The following is an 18,070-nucleotide window of genomic DNA, read 5'->3' as shown; positions in this document are numbered from 1 at the left end:
GGCACTCTGACTGTGAGACAAATCGTAAAGCGCCCCCTACAGGTCGGACGACTCGATGAACTAAAATGCAGTTAAGATGAATATGTTTTGAAATTTGCTAAAAAATTATAAAAAACATTATCCCAGAATAATAAATTTTTTAGGTGTACAATTTCACTTCCTGTTTGTAATTGATGACATCACACTAGGAAACGACCCAGCAAACACTGGGCCAAAACTCATCTAATGTCCCGATTTTTTTTATTTGACAAATAAAAATATATGAGAGCGACTTTATTGTGTTGAATTCATGTTTAGAGTCAAAAAAGTTGTTTTTTCTGCATAAACTGGAACTGGTGTGAAAAGGTAGAAAAATCTGTAGAAAATGACAGGAAGTGTCCTGTCATTTTCTACAGATTTTTCTACGTTTTCTCCACAAATACCTGCTCGATCGGTGTAAAACTATCATTTATATGTACAACAGGTACAAATACACCAAATAAAGTCAGAATTAGACAATCGTACTCGCCTGTCATGGGCACTTTAAGCGGGAACTCGAGCCTGAAACGGCCGTGAACCACAGTATGTCCAGACGGCGAATCCGCGGCCCCGCCCTCCACCTGTCGCCGCCCGCGTGTTTGATGCCGCCGCCCTCGTCCGCGCGGAACCCGAGCCGTCATTACAAGCTCCTCTGACACTGCGGACAAAAGAGTACACTTCTCATGTGACTAATGACGGATCGGCTGGCACGGGCGGCTTTCTCCGCACAGCCGCTTATCCATATTTCAGAGACGGCTTTGGGATCCGATATTGCGGGTTCCGACCGGGCCCCCGGCTTTGGGGCGACGCCAACTCGGAACAGCTCGGGACGGTGGGGCTGCGCTTCTCATTACATTTGTATCTCGAGTTCAATTAATACACCGATCAATTACAGAAATAGTGCGATTGACAAAGCTGTTTGTTGGATAATGTGACTAATAAATGATAATAAGTCTGTTTTTTTTGTCATTTTGAGGTAAAAGAAGCTCTAGATTGAGCCACAACAAAGTGCAACACAAAGTACGACTTTGTAAAAATACGTGTTTTGAATAATTGTGGTGATACCTTTGCCTTACTTTCTATTACAAAGCGAGAGATACTGACTTTGATTTGCTGCACAGTTTGTACTTTTGCGAGATTTGCCTTAACTTGGGATATAGGGCCCTCTCCAGGCTCACGGGCCCTCACCTGGCTCACGGGTCCTCACCTGGCTCATGCTCGTGCAAGATCCGTACGTGGTTCACTCTGAAATGATTCCCAAGAGTTTATTCATTCATCTCACTGGCAAAGTTACGTGATCCCGGCACGCGCCACCAAAACTCCACTTGGGCAGGGACGGCGCCCAGGAAATCACGTGGAAACTAAGGGATCATCTCAAAATGGGTTGAAGCTGAAAAGACGTAATATTTTTCGTCTTGGCGGCGCCGAGCGGGGATCACGGCGCGGAGCACGGCGCGCCGTGGCCAGCGCAGGGAGCGGGGCTGGTGCAGAAGAGTTGCCGCGTCGCTAGAGCCAAGAGTAACGTGCTACGCACTGACCAGAAAAAGGAAACAAAACAAACCCTCATGAGGTTTTGGCCAATCACAGAAGACGTGATATTCTCACTGAGACAAAAGCGCGTGTTCTGCTTCTGTCATTCTGACGTCACGTCTAAGGTCTAAACACAGACAATTGACAATTACAGGTTTTGACAAGAAACATTAGTTTCTCACTCTCTCATCCTCTTGAGACTATCTCAATGTGGTCATCTCACAGTTTGGGTTGAATGGGATGTGCCGTAGGGCCCCTAGGGCCCGTGACCATGTGGATTGAGTAAACAAACATGTGCGACAGGTGACATTATTTGGAGAGTTCATAACTTCTAAATATAAACTTACCAAAGGATGTTCAGCGATGTTCACTAGAGGTGAGCAGGTCCATCAAGCTACTATCGTTTTATCAATGTGTAAAATTTTATGTGAAGCCAGTCTTAAGTCTTTTGAGGGGGGGAGGGGGTCCAGAGAGAGACGAAAAAAATTAAGTCTTTTCAGCTTCAACCCATTTTGAAATGATCCCTAACGGGGTCAGCCCTACGTTCCCCGGTGCCTATATTCCCTTTTCTATGAACAGGGGAACTATGCTGATACTAGCAGAGGCGACTGGTTCAGGTTCCACATCCCCAATAATCGTGCATAAATGTATGATTTTACAGCATAAAATATAGGAGCATAAAACCCAAACCCAGGTACCGGGGAACATAGGCACCGGGGGAATATAGGTACGGGGGAATATAGGTACCGGGCAATAAGTACCCGGGAACATAGGTGCCAATGAACACAGGTATTTTAACATTGTTTTACCATTTTTAAGATCCAGACTGATGTGAGACGTGCCTTTCTGCAAAGTCAAACCTCACATTAACTATTGTATTTATGTTTTAACGATTCTGAATCTTTATTAAGATTGTATATCGGTGATTCTAATCATGATCTATTAACTGAGCCAGAGAGAGTTGTTTGAAGAACACAGTTTGCATAATTGACCGTTAAAATAAAATAAAATCACAAACTAAAGTTGAACTAATGATTTGTGTGAATGACCTGTTTTCACCATTTTATATCATTTTAGTTATCAATATTAGTAAACGATTTAGGTATGACTTATTATAATCAAGTGTATTTCTCACAAACATATCCAGAGACAGGTAAAGCTCGCTAATGTTTAATCTGATTCATTTTAATTCAATATGTTTTTATTTACGGCTTAAAGGCGCAATGGACGATTTTTCGGCGATTTGAGAACGCAGGCGGAAGTGCACATGCCACTCCCCCGTGCACATGCCACTCCCCCGTGCACATGCCACTCCCCCGTGCACATGCCACTCCCCCGTGCACATGCCACTCCCCCGTGCACATGCCACTCCCCCGTGCACATGCCACTCCCCCGTGCACATGCCACTCCCCCGTGTGGACTGATACAACACACACGTGAGTTTGTTTATTAGAGCGACGGAGCGCATCGCATCTCTCGTCTCCCGTAGATTTCTGTCCACTTCTGCGTCAGCTCGAACTGTCTTTCTCCGTCTTCATTTTGCCCCGTACACTGAGGGAACTATATTATGATAGATCCATGCGCTTAGGCACGCGGAAACGTGGGGACGAGCCTGACGCGGCTGCAGGTGAGCGGTAGGTGCGTTTTATGATTGATATGTGGCAGGACTAATGATTTATCCACACCACGAGGAAATATGATAAAAAATTTGCTGAAAAAAATCGTCCATTCCACCTTTAATCTAACGACAATAACCATTTATAAAGAAAGTTTTAGAAAAAGATTTTGATTAGTAAACTATTCGAATAAACATTTGAAACGATTCTTTATAATGATAATTTGAATTATTTTGGTAATTGTGGCCTGAAAAGTGCAAAAAAAAACAAAGAATATGGAAATGATTTAATATCTTATGGGTAAATGACACACTGTAACTTTTCTAGTGAAGACTCCTGCTTTTTTTGGGGTCTTTTTTCTTTTTCTTCGGCGTCTTTATTAAACATTGATCCTTTTTATAAAACAAAAGTAACCAGCTGTCACTCAGAATGCATGTTTTCCAAAGTATTTTTGGAAACACCGGACATCGGTTAAAAACACAGCTGAACAACTAAAAACGAAAGAACTGCGACGATGAACTGATGAACTATGAACTGATGAACTATGAACTGATGAACTATGAACTGATGAACTAATGCTGTTCCGACACATCATAATAAAGAGATGCATGTGTTTTAGAACAGAAATCCCACGAGTCTAAAACACCCAAACTCAAACCATTCAACTGGCAGAGACGTTTCAACAAGGCGACCGGTCAGTTCGAGCTTTTTATGACGGTCAATCCAGACTGACTCTCTGTGGGACGTCCTGTTTGTGTGATCCTGGTCCTGTTTGTGTGATCCTGGTCCTCTTTGTGTGATCCTGGTCCTCTTTGTGTGATCCTGGTCCTCTTTGTGTGATCCTGGTCCTCTTTGTGTGATCCTGGTCCTCTTTGTGTGATCCTGGTCCTCTTTGTGTGATCCTGGTCCTCTTTGTGTGATCCTGGTCCTCTTTGTGTGATCCTGGTCCTCTTTGTGTGATCCTGGTCCTCTTTGTGTGATCCTGGTCCTGTTTTGGGTAATACTGATGCTTTGGTAAACTTGTTAGCATGTTCTTTATGCTATAGTTATCTGAATAACTGTTCATATGTTACGTTAACATACCAGACACTTACCACAGTTCTGTCTGTGCCTCATGTAGCTGAAGGTGTTAGCGTTAGCATACGTACACCTATTCACCATGTTCTCTCATCTGTTATTATTTTAAACTGCATTTCAAGATGAAATGTCTGTTCTTGGTCTCCCCAAAAAATGCGACTTATACTCCAGCGCGACTTATATGTGTTTTTTTCTTCTCTATTACGCAGTTTTGGCTTATACTCTGGAAAATACAGTAAACTTAAGACAAGCTACAAGACAGATTTAGCAGATTTTGCAGAGGAAACTTACACAATACAGACACCCATGAATTGGGTTTGAATTGCTAATGTTTCGCGAATCACGCAGGAAACGGGAAACTAGCAGAGTTACCGTCGCTGGGAATCGGTTTATCGCGTTATCAGCGTTCGGCGATAAACGGTTATTTCACTGTTCCCGTCTCGTCTTCTTTACGGGCCGAGCGTGCGTTCTCTCTGGTCGTCCTTCTCCTTCACCGACGTTTACAGCCTCGGACCCCTCAAACCGGACACGCTTTCCGACCGCACCGACCCCAAAGTGAACCGGTGGAAACGCGGCTAAACCTTTCGAAAGTCGCACGGTACGTCTGAGTTTAATGTCAAAACTGAAATCTAATCTCAAACGCCGCACGTTTTCATCCTTCTGTTCGTCTTTGCGTCTCATGTTTTACGCGTCCCATTCACGGCGGACGTGGCGGACATCGACACTGTGTCCTTTTGTCATTCGAGCGGAGTTTATTCCATCGTTTTCAGTTTTCCTTTAACCTCAGCGCGCACAAAGGCCCGTTTGAAGCCCGGAATATACGGTGTCAACGCGCCGCGCCGCTTTAAGTCACAAGATCCGAGCGTATTCCGCGTCTTTCACTGGCAAACGGGAACAAAGAGCGCAAGCTCCGCGTCCACAGAAACGCAGGTGGCGCTAGACGGATCCGGTGCTCTTCAAATTGATGGACGGCTTTTTTTTGTCTGTGTGTGAGTGTATGTGTGAAAGAAACGTGATTCTGCGATTCGGTTCAACGGCCGCGGCTTTATCGTCCCCGCGGGAGGACGTGATGCGCGCCCGGGCCGTCCTCCAGTGTGTAAAGTACAAACTGAACAGACACGATGTTCATGTTTGGGGGGCCGGCGACGAACTGACATTTAGATCATGTCGTGAATGTATCGTTTAAAGTGCAAAACGCTGCAAAACGAGCTGATTGAAAGTAAAAATTGAATGTTGTAAGCTTTCAAATGAGGGTATAAGGGGCGATTTCTGCACTTGTGTGATTTATTTGGCCCACGCTTCACATTTGTCCGATAATTAAACCTCAGCGAATACGTTTTCACACATTTCTGTTTGATTTGAACCACTATAATGTTATACTTTAAAAACTTTGCACTGGCTCCCGGTTTCTTTCCGACGCATTGATTATAAAGTTATTGTCTTTGATTTTTAAACGTCTCCACGGCCGTGTCCCTCAGAACGTGTCCGACCTGCTGCAGTCGTACACGGTCTCTCGGGGCGACTCGCCAGTCTTTACTCGCTGTCCCGGAAAACACAGCAGGAAATCAACGGGAGAGCGATCTTTGTCTGTCGCTGGGCCAAAGTGACGTGCGACAGGTTTTTATGATTCTCTCATTTTTACTTTATTTAATGTATAATTTTACACCAATCGAGCAGGTATTTGTTGAGAAAACGCCAGGAAGTGACATCACACCAGGGACAATCATTCCAGTCAAAGTTTATACAGCCTTTTTGACTCTCTAAACATGGATTCAACAAAATAAAGTTAAAAAGAAATTGTGACATTAGATGAGTTTTGGCCCAGTGTTTGCTGGGTAATTTCCTAGTGTGATGTAATCAATTATAAACAGGAAGTAAAATTATAGACAGAAAAAATTGCTATTCTGTGATAATATTTTTACAATTTTTAGCAAAATTCCAAATATATTTAACCTACCTGGATTTTAGTTCAACGAGTTGTCCGACCTGTAGGGGGCGCTTTAAATTTTCTTTAAAAATGCTTTTTTAACACAAGTTGCAACGTTGAATTTAGTTTTTTTGTGTTTTTTCTGTTATTTTACATGTGCATTTGTGTTTTAATCACTTCGGTCGACTGTTGTTTTTAAGGTGCTCAATAAATAAAGTTTAGATTAGACATAATACCATCTGACTGTTGTTAGTGAAACACTCCAGAAAGAATTGAGATATTATTTTTGTCAATATTTGCCCTAGGTTCATGTTCAATTAGAATGCGACAATATTTAATTTGTTGTTTAAACTGTTTTTATTACTATTATTATTATATTTATCATATATTTATCATATATTTAATTAATTTAATTAATTTAATTAATATTTTTCATCATTTTATTACTATTCAACTCTTTTTATCATTATACTTCTGCCTAATCTGCGTTGCAAAACTGTTTATTTTCAAATCCCTATTGTGGGACAAATAAAAGTTCTCGTATCTTAAATGGAGGGCGGGGCCTGTTGAGATTCACTGTTTTTGGAGGAGATATTCAAACACAAACGTGAGGCTCATTCTGCTTTCTGATTGGACATAGATGTGGACAAATGGGTCATGTTTATGCTACATATCCTTTCATCGGACAACACGTCTTTGAGGTTGAATAATAGCACCAAAAACCTCCTTTCAGCTCAGTTATTTGTACTTACTTTGAACTTTGGGCCAGTTCTTGAGGCCTAGTTATCACAGAGATATTATACATAAACCAGAACAACAAATCTGCATTCTGACAGTTAAACGTCTGATTCTACAACTGCATTCTGACCCTTTTTTGCCTTAAAATATAGAGATTCTACAATCGTCTGATGTCTCGTGAACATAAAGGAAACGCCGAACCCTAAGACATTATTTTAAAGAAGGTCCAAAGGAAGAGAAGAGCTGACCCCTGTGACAGAGACATGATTTCCCATGAGCCGGTCAGACATGTCCAGCAGCAGATCAGAGAAGAGGAGGAGGCTTCTTCTTCATCGTGTCGTAGGAAGAGTTCAGTAAAGTAGTAGGAGTTGTATACACAGACCTTCTAAAACACTATGTCATCCGAGTGTCCCACATTTTCAAAGATTTACTGCAGATTTTGTTTAATGGTTTTAAGTTTTTATAAGAAAAAAACAAGCAAAAAATGTGTAATTTACAGGATAGAAATGTTTGTGCTTTTCTATTGTACAACATATCATACAACAGCTGTAAAAAAGAGTTTTATCTTTATTAGTAGGAGTTTTAAGAGGTTTTTTACAATAGTTTTTTTCTTTTAAGAGTCTGTTTCTTTCTGTATCTAATCTGTGCTGCAACATTAGATTTTCTCCATTGTGGGACAAATAAAGGTTTTTCATCTGATCTTATACAAAATGTGGAACATTTTTAGCCTTGAAATTGTATTTGAGCTTCACAAAATGTATTATTAGTGGTAAAGTCATTTAAAATAATAGTATTATTAAACATGGACAGTTTACGTGCGGGAAACAGGAACATAATTGTGGTTCACTTCTCACGCTCTAAGTTTATGTCTAAGGTGTCTTAGTTAACTGTTTATTATCCGTGCACTTACTTTTATTTACTGACCTGTGTTGGACAGCGTCTGAAAAGAGAAGGTCAGATCTGACTTTTGGCACATTTACCGATCGGCTGGACATGTTTTTTGTAGAGCTGGGTTGAAATTATCGATTTTCCGATTTTTAATTGATTCGCATATTAATGACCGATTATCGATTCATACGTCCAAAGATCGATTTTTTTTATTTTTTTATTTTATTTAAATGTTTTTTTTGTTTGTTTTTTAATAAAAATTATTTTCTACATTTCCCTCAGTGAACTTCAATCTACCTTCAAGAAAGATAATTCAGGACTCCTGGATGATCTTTCTTGAAGGTAGATTGACCCTTAACCTTTTCATCAGTCTTCCATCAGTAACTACCAATACTTGTAAGATTTGCTGTTTAATATTGATATTATACTAGTTTTAATATGTTGCTTCTCTACACAGTCATGAAGTGAAGGAAACGGTTCAAATACATTTTTCATTTTTAATAACATTAACCCCCGATCGAATCGAAATCGGATCGGAAATCGGAGCGAATTTTGAAACGTAAAAAATCGGAATCGAATCGATTCTTGAAATTTGAATCGAAACCCAGCTCTAATTTTTGTTCTACATCTCCACCAGAGAGAGCCACCGCACCACAGCTTGAGAACCACAGGCAACATTTATGATTTTTTTTTTTAATTACTATGATTTTTTTGATGAGTTTCTTGTTATGGTTTCCAGCTTTTTATTTATTTGCTCCTTTTTTATGTATTTTTTCTACTTGTATTAATAGGTATAACATTATTTTTGTTGTATGAAATTATAAAAAATGAATAATATCTGCAAATAAATCCATAAATCTGATTAACTAAAGAAATCATGTAAAATCACATCCGCCAACATTTTTCATTTGCCAAAACCACCTTGATTTGTCATATTTTGTGATATTCTGTGGTCAATCCCAGTTTCTCCACTTCACTTTTGCCTCTTTTCATGAATTTAATAACATTTAATCATTCAATATGTGTAATAATAACTGGATAGTGCGTTTCACACGAGGCACATCCAGGACGTGCCTCGTGTGAATCCCTTTTTCTAAACATTCTATTTGATGAATCATTTATTTATTAATTCTCTTTTGACCTTTATTTAACCAGGATGTTCCCGCTAAGATCTGTCACTTTTGTCAAACAGAATGCAGTGTCAGCGCCGTTAATAAATAATATTTATTTCTTGTCAAAACAAAAATAAATAGTAATAATAAGTTAATAAACTCCACATGTCATAAATACAGCCGTGTACAGTATTTACACGTATGCGTCAGCTCGGATGTGTCTGTGTCAGCTCCGATCACACTGAACACATTAAGAGAGGAGGTCCTGTCGCCGTGGGAACAGGACCAGGAGAGCAGCAGATCACTTCAGACTCTTCATGTGTTTACGTTTGGACTCCCGGGGGCCCGAGTCTGCGGCACGCGATACGTCCACCAGAGTTTAAGTCAATCCAGAGCGTCTTGTTTTTGAGACGTTTGGACCGGTTTGGAGTTCCGTCGATCAGTGGCTCTCAAACTGTTCACAAAACTACACAAAACTAGATCTAAACTAGGTCTAAACCAGGGCTAAACCAGGTCTAAACCAGGTCTAAACCTGGTATAAACCAGGTCTATAACAGGGCTAAACCAGGTCTAAACCAGGGCTAAACCAGGTCTAAACCAGGTCTAAACCAGGTCTAAACCAGGTCTACACCAGGTCTGAACCAGGTCTATAACAGGTCTATAAGAGGACTAAACCAGGTCTATAAGAGGGCTAAACCAGGGCTAAACCTGGTCCAAACCAGGTCTAAACCAGGTCTAAAACAGGGCTAAACCAGGTCTATGAGAGGGCTAAACCAGGTCTATACCAGGTCTAAACCAGGTCTATGACAGGGCTAAACCAGGTCTAAACCAGGGCTAAACTAGGTCTATACCAGGTCTAAACCAGGTCTATGACAGGGCTAAACCAGGTCTAAACCAGGGCTAAACTAGGTCTATACCAGGTCTAAACCAGGTCTATAAAAGGGCTAAACCAGGTCTAAACCACGTCTATAACAGGGCTAAACCAGGTCTAAACCAGGTCTATAACAGGGTTAAACCAGGTCTAAACCAGGTCCAAACCAGGTCTATAAGAGGGCTAAACCAGTGCTAAACCTGGTCTAAACCAGGTCTAAACCAGGGCTAAATCAGGTCTACCCCAGGTATATGACAGGGCTAAACCAGGTCTAAACCAGGGCTAAACTAGGTCTATACCAGGTCTAAACCAGGTCTATAAAAGGGCTAAACCAGGTCTAAACCACGTCTATAACAGGGCTAAACCAGGTCTATAACAGGGCTAAACCAGGTCTAAACCAGGGCTAAACCAGGTCTAAACCAGGTCTAAACCAGGTCTATAACAGGGCTAAACCAGGGCTAAACAAGGTCTAAACCAGGTCTATAAGAGGGCTAAACCAGGCCTAAACCAGGTCTATAAAAGGGCTAAACCAGGTCTAAACCAGGTCTATAAGAGGGCTAAACCAGGCCTAAACAGGTCTATAACTGAACTAAACCAGGTCTAAATCAGGTCTAAACCAGGTCCTAAATAAGTCCAAAACAGGTCTAAACCAGGTCTAAACCAGGACTAAAACAGGGCTAAACCAAGTCTATACCAGGTCTATAACAGGTCTAAACCCGAGCTATAACAGGGCTGAACCAAGTCTAAACCAGGTCTATAACAGGGCTAAACCAGGTCTAAACCAGGTCTAAAACGGGGCTAAACCAGGGCTAAATCAGGTCTATAAGAGGGCTAAACCAGGTCTAAACCAGGTCTAAAACGGGGCTAAACCAGGGCTAAATCAGGTCTATAAGAGGGCTAAACCAGGTCTAAACCAGGTCTAAACCAGGTCGATAACAGGACTAAACCAGGTCTAAACCAGGTCTAAACCAGGGCAAGATCGTGTCTAAAACAAGATCTTAACCAAACTAACCACATCCAAATTGGGACTAAGCAAGGACTAAACACGAGACTAAACTTGGACCAGACCAGGACTAGAACTGGACCAATGAACTTTTAAAATCGGACTCAATCTGGACTCAAACCAGTGTGAATGTGTCCAACATTTGGGAAAAACACAGAACCACTGAGGAGTCAGAGAGCAGTTTGAGAACCACTTTTTTCAAGACGTTTGGAAAAGGTTCAAAGTATTTTCTACCTCAATAAAGTTCTATCAAATGTCAAAAATCATCAAGTACTAAATGAGAGTATGACAACGTTCTAAACCCAGTCACAAACCGTTCCACGTCCAAACTTTCGAGACTCACAAACGAAACCCAAACTTGCCAAAACTGATCAAAATCAAGACAAACATTGCAAATTTTTTGTGTAAAACTGGAAAAACGTCTCGCGCGCTCATCCAATCAGCTCCTTCAGTCCAGACCACATGACTGTGTTTGTGGCTCATTGTTCTGTCCTTTACTCCGTCTGTTTCCGTGGATTCGAAACAGGCCCGGGATGTCGTGTCGTCTGCAAATCCTTTGGAGCCTTTTATCCCGTTCCGTTCGTGTAAGGAATTGTTCCACGGGAGCCGCTCGGGGGCCCCAGTCGACCGCAGACCACACCCCTTTGAGGGCAATGACGTGCAAATCCTGGCAACGGAAAAGCGGCGGGTTGAGAAAGAGTTCGCCGGCTTTATTCGCTGTAAACGGCCGGCGCGCGCTAGCCTCGGGCACCGCGGCGGCTCGGTACGACGCGGCGATTCGTCCAAAAGCGCGCGAACCCGAGAACGACGATCGAGGGGTCTCGATTAAAATGCCAGACGCCCTAAAACCGCACGCGGAGAAGTGTGCGTGGTTTGTGTTGGTCCGCCAGCGTCAAAGTGAAAGTAAAAACGACCGGAGCTTCCACGGGTTTGTTTTGCGCGGCGGAAAGAGCGAATAACTCGTTTCTCGTGTCTGAATATCGACGTGGAAGTATCGAAAATCGGATACTAATCGATCCGATTTACTAGATGCTCGTTTGAAGATGTGTTGATGCGTAAAGCGCCCCCTACTGGTCGGACGACTCGCTGAACTAAAATGCAGTTGCGATAAATATGTTTTGGATTGTGCTAAAAATGATAAAAATGTTATCACAGAATAGCACATTTTTTTGTTTTATTATTTCACTTCCTGTTTGTAAATGATGACATCACACTAGGAAATTACCCAGCAAACACTGGGCCAAAACTCATCTAATGTCACCATCTTTTTATTTGACAAATAAAAACATACTAGAGCGACTTTATTTTTTTTAAATAATTTTAAGTAAAAAAATAGTTTATTTGTGTAGGTGTGATGTCACTTCCTGTCATTTTCTACAGATTTTTAGACTTTTCTGCACAAATACCTACTTGATTGATGTAAAACTATAATTTATATGTAGAACAGGTATAAATACACTAAATAATGTCAAAATGAGAAAATCGTAAAAACCTGTCATAGGCACTTTAAAAACATATTGTTTGGTTTGTTTTCTTTTAAATGATTACTATTACGACATTGACACCTTTTTTCCTTCTCATCTTAATTGAGTTTAAGATTTTTTGTAATAACACTTGTATGATGACCGTTTTTGTTAGCAATCATAGCTGCAAAGTGTTAGCGCTAATGCTAAATGACTAGTTGCGCCTGAACGTCAGCTCTGTGACCTGCTGCAGACTGGGACGTGCCGCGTATTGACGATTTTAGCGCAAAAAGACGAATTGACTTTGGTTGTTTAGCACACTCCGAGTTCACTGTGAATATAAACATAGTGTGTCGTTAGCTCCGCCGTTCAGACTGATATTTACTTTACTGTGACTTACCAGAACTCTGAACTTAAAGGTAATAATACACGTAATAACGTAAAATCCGTTTTGCCCCGGTACAGATATATTATAAACGCAAAATTAGCCCGTCATAATAGCTGTTGTTAGCTTTAGCGTGATGGTAAAACTCGCTCTGGCATCAAAAAAGTGCTTATAAACTCATACTGAATAATTAGTATGCCCGGAATGCATTAGGCAAGTGAGGAATACATAGTAATACGTAGTCATTTCCCCCACGTTTTTAAGGCGATAAAATCAAGCGCGGCGCCTTTAAGCTTCTTGGACGAGCGGCTAAACGTTTGTCCAGTGGCGTTCGCTCTTCTTTCGCTACAAACTCCGTGAAGTCGCTTCCTTCGCGTCGGTTTTAACGTTTATTTTGTCGCGGTCCCGAGCGAGTCTCTGTCATCACACGCAGGCACATTTCCGGGCGGAGTGTTTCCTCATCGTGTGGTACACCAAGTCATCGTCCAGGAAAGACAGGTCGTCGTCGAACGCCACCGGCCGGCAGCAGGCCTGGGCCGGGCGGTCCTTGGGGGCCAGCCGCTTGCCCCGGACCAGGTTGGACAGGATCTTGTCGTAGTTGGTCTCGGACTTCCTGCACGGCCCCGCGCAGTACCTGAAGATCATCTCCTCGCCGGAGCGGTAGCCCAGGGCCAGGTCGGTGACGTTGAGCTGGACCTGTTTCAGCACGCAGCCCTGGTTCCTGGCCCGCCGGCCCCTCGCGCGCTTCCCCGGGGCCCCTCGCCTCTGCTGGGCGGGTGGTCCCTTCCGCTTGGCTCGTCTGCGTCTAGTCCTGGAGCTCGTATCAGAGGGAGAAGGGGAGGAGGACGAGGAAGAGGCGGAGGAGCGGTGTATTCGACTGATGGTGATTTTGATGAGGTCCGCATAGTCGTCCAGCAGCAATTCCTCCATGATGTCTGGAATATATAGGAGACTTTTTACATTTTATGCAGCGAAAATCTGAAAAAAAAATCTTTCTGAAGTTGTGAAATACTCCTGTACTTTCGAATATTTTCAAATCCATTCAGTTCAACTCCAGGACAAACACAGGACTAGAATAGGACCAAACGAAGGCGACCAACACTCACAGTCTGCACTCTTCAAACTAGTTTAGAACGATTATTTATCAGTTTTTGAATTGCATTTGAATTGTACTTTCTTATTTCTAAATGTACTTTTAACGCACCCGTCTGGTTCAGAAGAGTATGCACTACTAATAGGTAGTGCACACTTTAATTACTATAATATCTGTTTTGGAAGTCGGATTTTCTGTGACGAGATCTGAAAAGTTGGATCCAAAAATCAAATAAATAGTTCAAATGTTCCAAAATCCTGAACTGAGGAAACTGGAGGCGAAATGGAGAATAACACATTTACAACAATAAATGGACATCAGACGGTTTTAAGTCTAACAACAAGAAAATAAGCAACAGGTTTGAAACTCCAGGCTAGAAATGTCAGTTATATAATATATGAAGTAAAATCTAAAAATCAAGATTCTGAGTGTCAAACAAATAACAACAAATAATGTAAAATGCTCATTTGGCCTGTGTTTTACAGACTAACTCGATGTAATATGTGTGAAAACCTTTTGTACTTCATGAAAAGCAAAAGGGAACTGTCCAATAACAGAAGTACACTGGTGCATCTGCTGAGAGTTACACAGTTAAGCTGCTTTTTAAAGTGGAAAAGAGTGGAACAAGTTCATCTGAGGAACAGAGCTCGGCCCTTTAACAGATGCACAACATTTCATTGTACAGAATTTATTTTTTATAAACATCTCTGTTCTGTAATGATTTTGACAGAAGATTATTACTTTTTACATCTTAAACATGATTTTCAGCCGTAGAGCTCGAATAAATCATTGAATTTCATTGTTTGAAGGTTTATACATTATGCATTAGCTGGTTTATTATAACTTATTGCCTTTTTTTGCAAAGTGAAGATTGACCTCAATACAGTACATGTAGGAATTACTGAATTATATACAACAAATAGTCATGTTTTATTTGATATATATCTACATTTATATATCACTTTGGATAATTTGTATCTCATATTATTTATGTGTGATTTCCAATTCAAATTATGGTCTATATTATATTCTCTTGAGAACTAGTTTCATTTGTTGTTACATTTGTTCTTAAAATTTAGTTTTGTCTATATTTAACGACAATTATATTCATGTTAAACCATATTTATGCAACTTCCTCTCCACCATTTGTAAAAGCTGATTTTAGTCTTCACCTGAACAATAAATAAATAATTTAACAATGTGGATGCGTTTCATAAATCATTGTTTTAAAAGCTTTGGCCCAAGCGTCGATCCTTGTGGAAACCCACAGGTTACATTTCACATTTCACATGCTGAGGTCAATCCCAGTCCATTAAAATCATGTCATGTTCCACTTCACTTTTTCCTCCAATCAATTTAGAATGTTTGTGTTTAAAACCGTTTAAAGCGTCAAGTCCAAAGATGGAACTCTCATATTCACAACACGACAAAACACATGTGTTTCTCTTTTCTCAGACCATCACTTCAATATTTGCAAACTGTCTAAATGTGACATATATTTAGTTTTCTTTGGTTTCATAAAACTAAATGTATTATTTTGATTTGGTCTGAGTTAAAGGTGCACTATGTAACATTTCTGGTGTTGTTTTGCCAAGCCAATCGATTCAATTACTATGTTTTTATTGCTGAAAAACACATTAAAAAAACGTGCATTTTTACTGTGAGTCCACTCGCCACTCCACAGATCTGACATGTAATCTGGTTTGGGTGGTGGCACCTCCTTGTCTCCATGCAGATGTATGTTTAATGCTCTGCTGAGAAACATGTCAGGCAAAGCAGTATCTGTTCAAAGACAGGCAGCTGGGGGACCTTTAAGTTTGTGCTATCGAGGGCCCATTAAAGGGGACATATGTAATATTAAACGGGACGTATGTAATATTAAAAGGGACATATGTAACATTAAAGGGGACGTATGTAATAACAACTTTACTAAAACAGTTTCCTCATCATTAGTTTGCTCAAAGTTGTATTTTGATTGATTCCCGCTTGTTTGCTTTTATCCTGTATTGTCCTGCTCAGAAACTTCACCCACCCCCTAGCCCCGCCCACATCCTTGTACTCAGTAGCGTTTCTCTGAAAAACAATCCATGTGGAATTTTAAAATGTCACGTAACCACTTTGCAAAAAATACAAACATAAATATCTGTCCGCCGCTTGTTAGAGTGAAATATCACCACGAAGAGGCGGGGCTTATCAGTGCTGCAGTTTTGAGCAGGACGTCACTTAAGATGTTTCTATAATCAAGCTTTTTTTTAGCTCAATATTGCGCTTTATGATGAACACAATGTAAAATGATGATCTGCTTATGTTTTACTTCAAAACTAAGAACCTTCAAAAAGCTCCATATGTCTCCTTTAAACATGGGGTTAGGTCAGATTTAATGGCTATTTAATAATTCGATTTAATGGCTTTTAATTAAACGACTATTTAATTTTTCAATATAGTATTTGGGTTTCAATATTGTATTACAGTGATCCTTCGCTATAACGTGGTTCACTTTTCACGGTCTCGCTGCTTCACGGATTTGCATCATGCATTGTGTTCTGCATTCTGATTGGCTAAACAGTCTCTCCGCGTCTTCTCTACCTGTGTGTCAATAACGCTATGGATTAATATGTACACGTACGTTAAACCTGTTGCCAAATTGAAGTCTGCGAGGCCGGTGAGAGCGGGTGTGAGCTTCAATGTTTTATGGAGTATTTCATTGTATAATAACTCTAAAAAAATATAGCTTTCTATTTCACGGATTTCGACTCCCGCGGGTTCTTCTTGGAACGTAACCCCGGCGATAAACGAGGGATCACTGTATATTTCAATATTGTGCTTTACAATGAACTCACTGTAAAATGATGATCTGCTTATGTTTTCCTTCAAAACTAAGAACCTTCAAAAAGCTCCATATGTCTCCTTTAAACACGGGGTTAGGTCAGATTGAATGGCTATTTAATAATTCGATTTAATGGCTTTTAATTAAACGGCTATTTCATTTTTCAGTATAGTATTTGGGTTTCAATACTGTATTATAATTCAATTTTGCGCTTTATAATGAACTCACTGTAAAATGATGATCTGCTTATGTTTTCCTTCAAAAAGCTCCATATGTCTCCTTTAAACACGGGGTTAGGTCAGATTTAAAGGAGAACACTGAGAACACTGAGAACACTCAACACGCTCCAAGTTGTGTCACATCATTTCTCCAAAAGTGAAAAAGCCTGATTTAGACAGGACCAAACACTAAACCCTGTGGAAATCCTTACACTTTTCTCCCACTTCCATCTCCTCCTCCCGGTCCTCCGCGGCGCTCCCGGCGGACTTGCCCGGCGGACCGGAGCGGCCGCCCGGGGGGGAGCCGCCTGGCCCTCGGACGCTCTCCAGAGGGCCGTCCACGTCCCCCGCGGCGCGCGCTCCCCTCGGCGCCACCGGGGCCGCGTGCACGGAGCCCAGCAGCAGCATCACACACGTGCACAGCCTATGCCATAACTTCATGTTCCACTTTCATCCGAGGGAACCGCATGACGAAGGCGCGTGGCGTTACGCGGCGGCAAACGCGGACTTTGTGCAGACAAAACGGCGCGACTTCATTTTTCGCTCAGGAAAAAGAATCAAACGTGTCGAATCCAAAGCAGCCGGGGATTTGAAGAGCTTTAGGGAAAGTGAGAATCTGGAAGTAAATAGTCCGCGAAAAACAAAAAGAGAAGAACGACCGTCGCTCTCGTGCGCAGTGGGAGAAGTGTCCTGGCGCAGAGGAGGAGGAGACGCGCGCGGAGGAGGAGGAGGAGACGCGCAGAGGAGGAGGAGACGCGCAGAGGAGGAGGAGACGCGCGGAGAGGAGGAGGAGACGCGCAGAGGAGGAGGAGGAGACGCGCGCAGAGGAGGAGGAGACGCGCGGAGAGGAGGAGGAGACGCGCGGAGAGGAGGAGGAGACGCGCAGAGGAGGAGGAGGAGACGCGCGGAGAGGAGGAGGAGACGCGCAGAGGAGGAGGAGGAGACGCGCGGAGAGGAGGAGGAGACGCGTGTAGAGGAGGAGGAGACGCGCAGAGGAGGAGGAGGAGACGCGCAGAGGAGGAGGAGACGCGCGCGGAGGAGGAGGAGGAGACGCGCAGAGGAGGAGGAGACGCGTGTAGAGAGGAGGGGGAGGAGACGCGCAGAGGAGGAGGAGACGCGCAGAGGAGGAGGAGGAGACGCGTGTAGAGGAGGAGGAGACGCGTGTAGAGAGGAGGGGGAGGAGACGCGCAGAGGAGGAGGAGACGCGCAGAGGAGGAGGAGGAGACGCGCGGAGAGGAGGAGGAGACGCGCAGAGGAGGAGGAGGAGACGCGCGGAGAGGAGGAGGAGACGCGCAGAGGAGGAG

General features: G+C 42.2%; 1 protein-coding gene and 1 pseudogene across 1 annotated transcript; one reads left to right on the top strand and one right to left on the bottom strand.

Moving 5' to 3' along the window:
* Positions 1–12,953: 12,953 nt before the first annotated feature.
* LOC140346844 (glial cell line-derived neurotrophic factor-like) lies at positions 12,954–17,207 on the bottom strand. Its single transcript, XM_072433058.1, has 2 exons — positions 16,979–17,207; positions 12,954–13,563 (listed from the first exon to the last, which is right to left on the bottom strand). The coding sequence occupies exons 1-2, from the start codon at positions 17,205–17,207 to the stop codon at positions 13,052–13,054; spliced, it is 741 nt and encodes a 246-aa protein (XP_072289159.1). The 3' UTR covers positions 12,954–13,051.
* LOC140346841 (transient receptor potential cation channel subfamily V member 5-like) overlaps positions 17,206–18,070 on the top strand; it is a 12,730-nt pseudogene continuing 11,865 nt past the window's right edge.

Source organism: Eucyclogobius newberryi, unplaced genomic scaffold (assembly GCF_026437365.1).
Source record: "Eucyclogobius newberryi isolate DKJ021-1_F unplaced genomic scaffold, fEucNew1.0.hap1 SCAF_6, whole genome shotgun sequence".
In the NCBI taxonomy this organism is placed as follows: domain Eukaryota; kingdom Metazoa; phylum Chordata; class Actinopteri; order Gobiiformes; family Gobiidae; genus Eucyclogobius; species Eucyclogobius newberryi.
The sequence above is the reverse complement of the archived record's forward strand: the minus strand, read 5'-3'. Positions and strand labels throughout refer to the sequence as shown.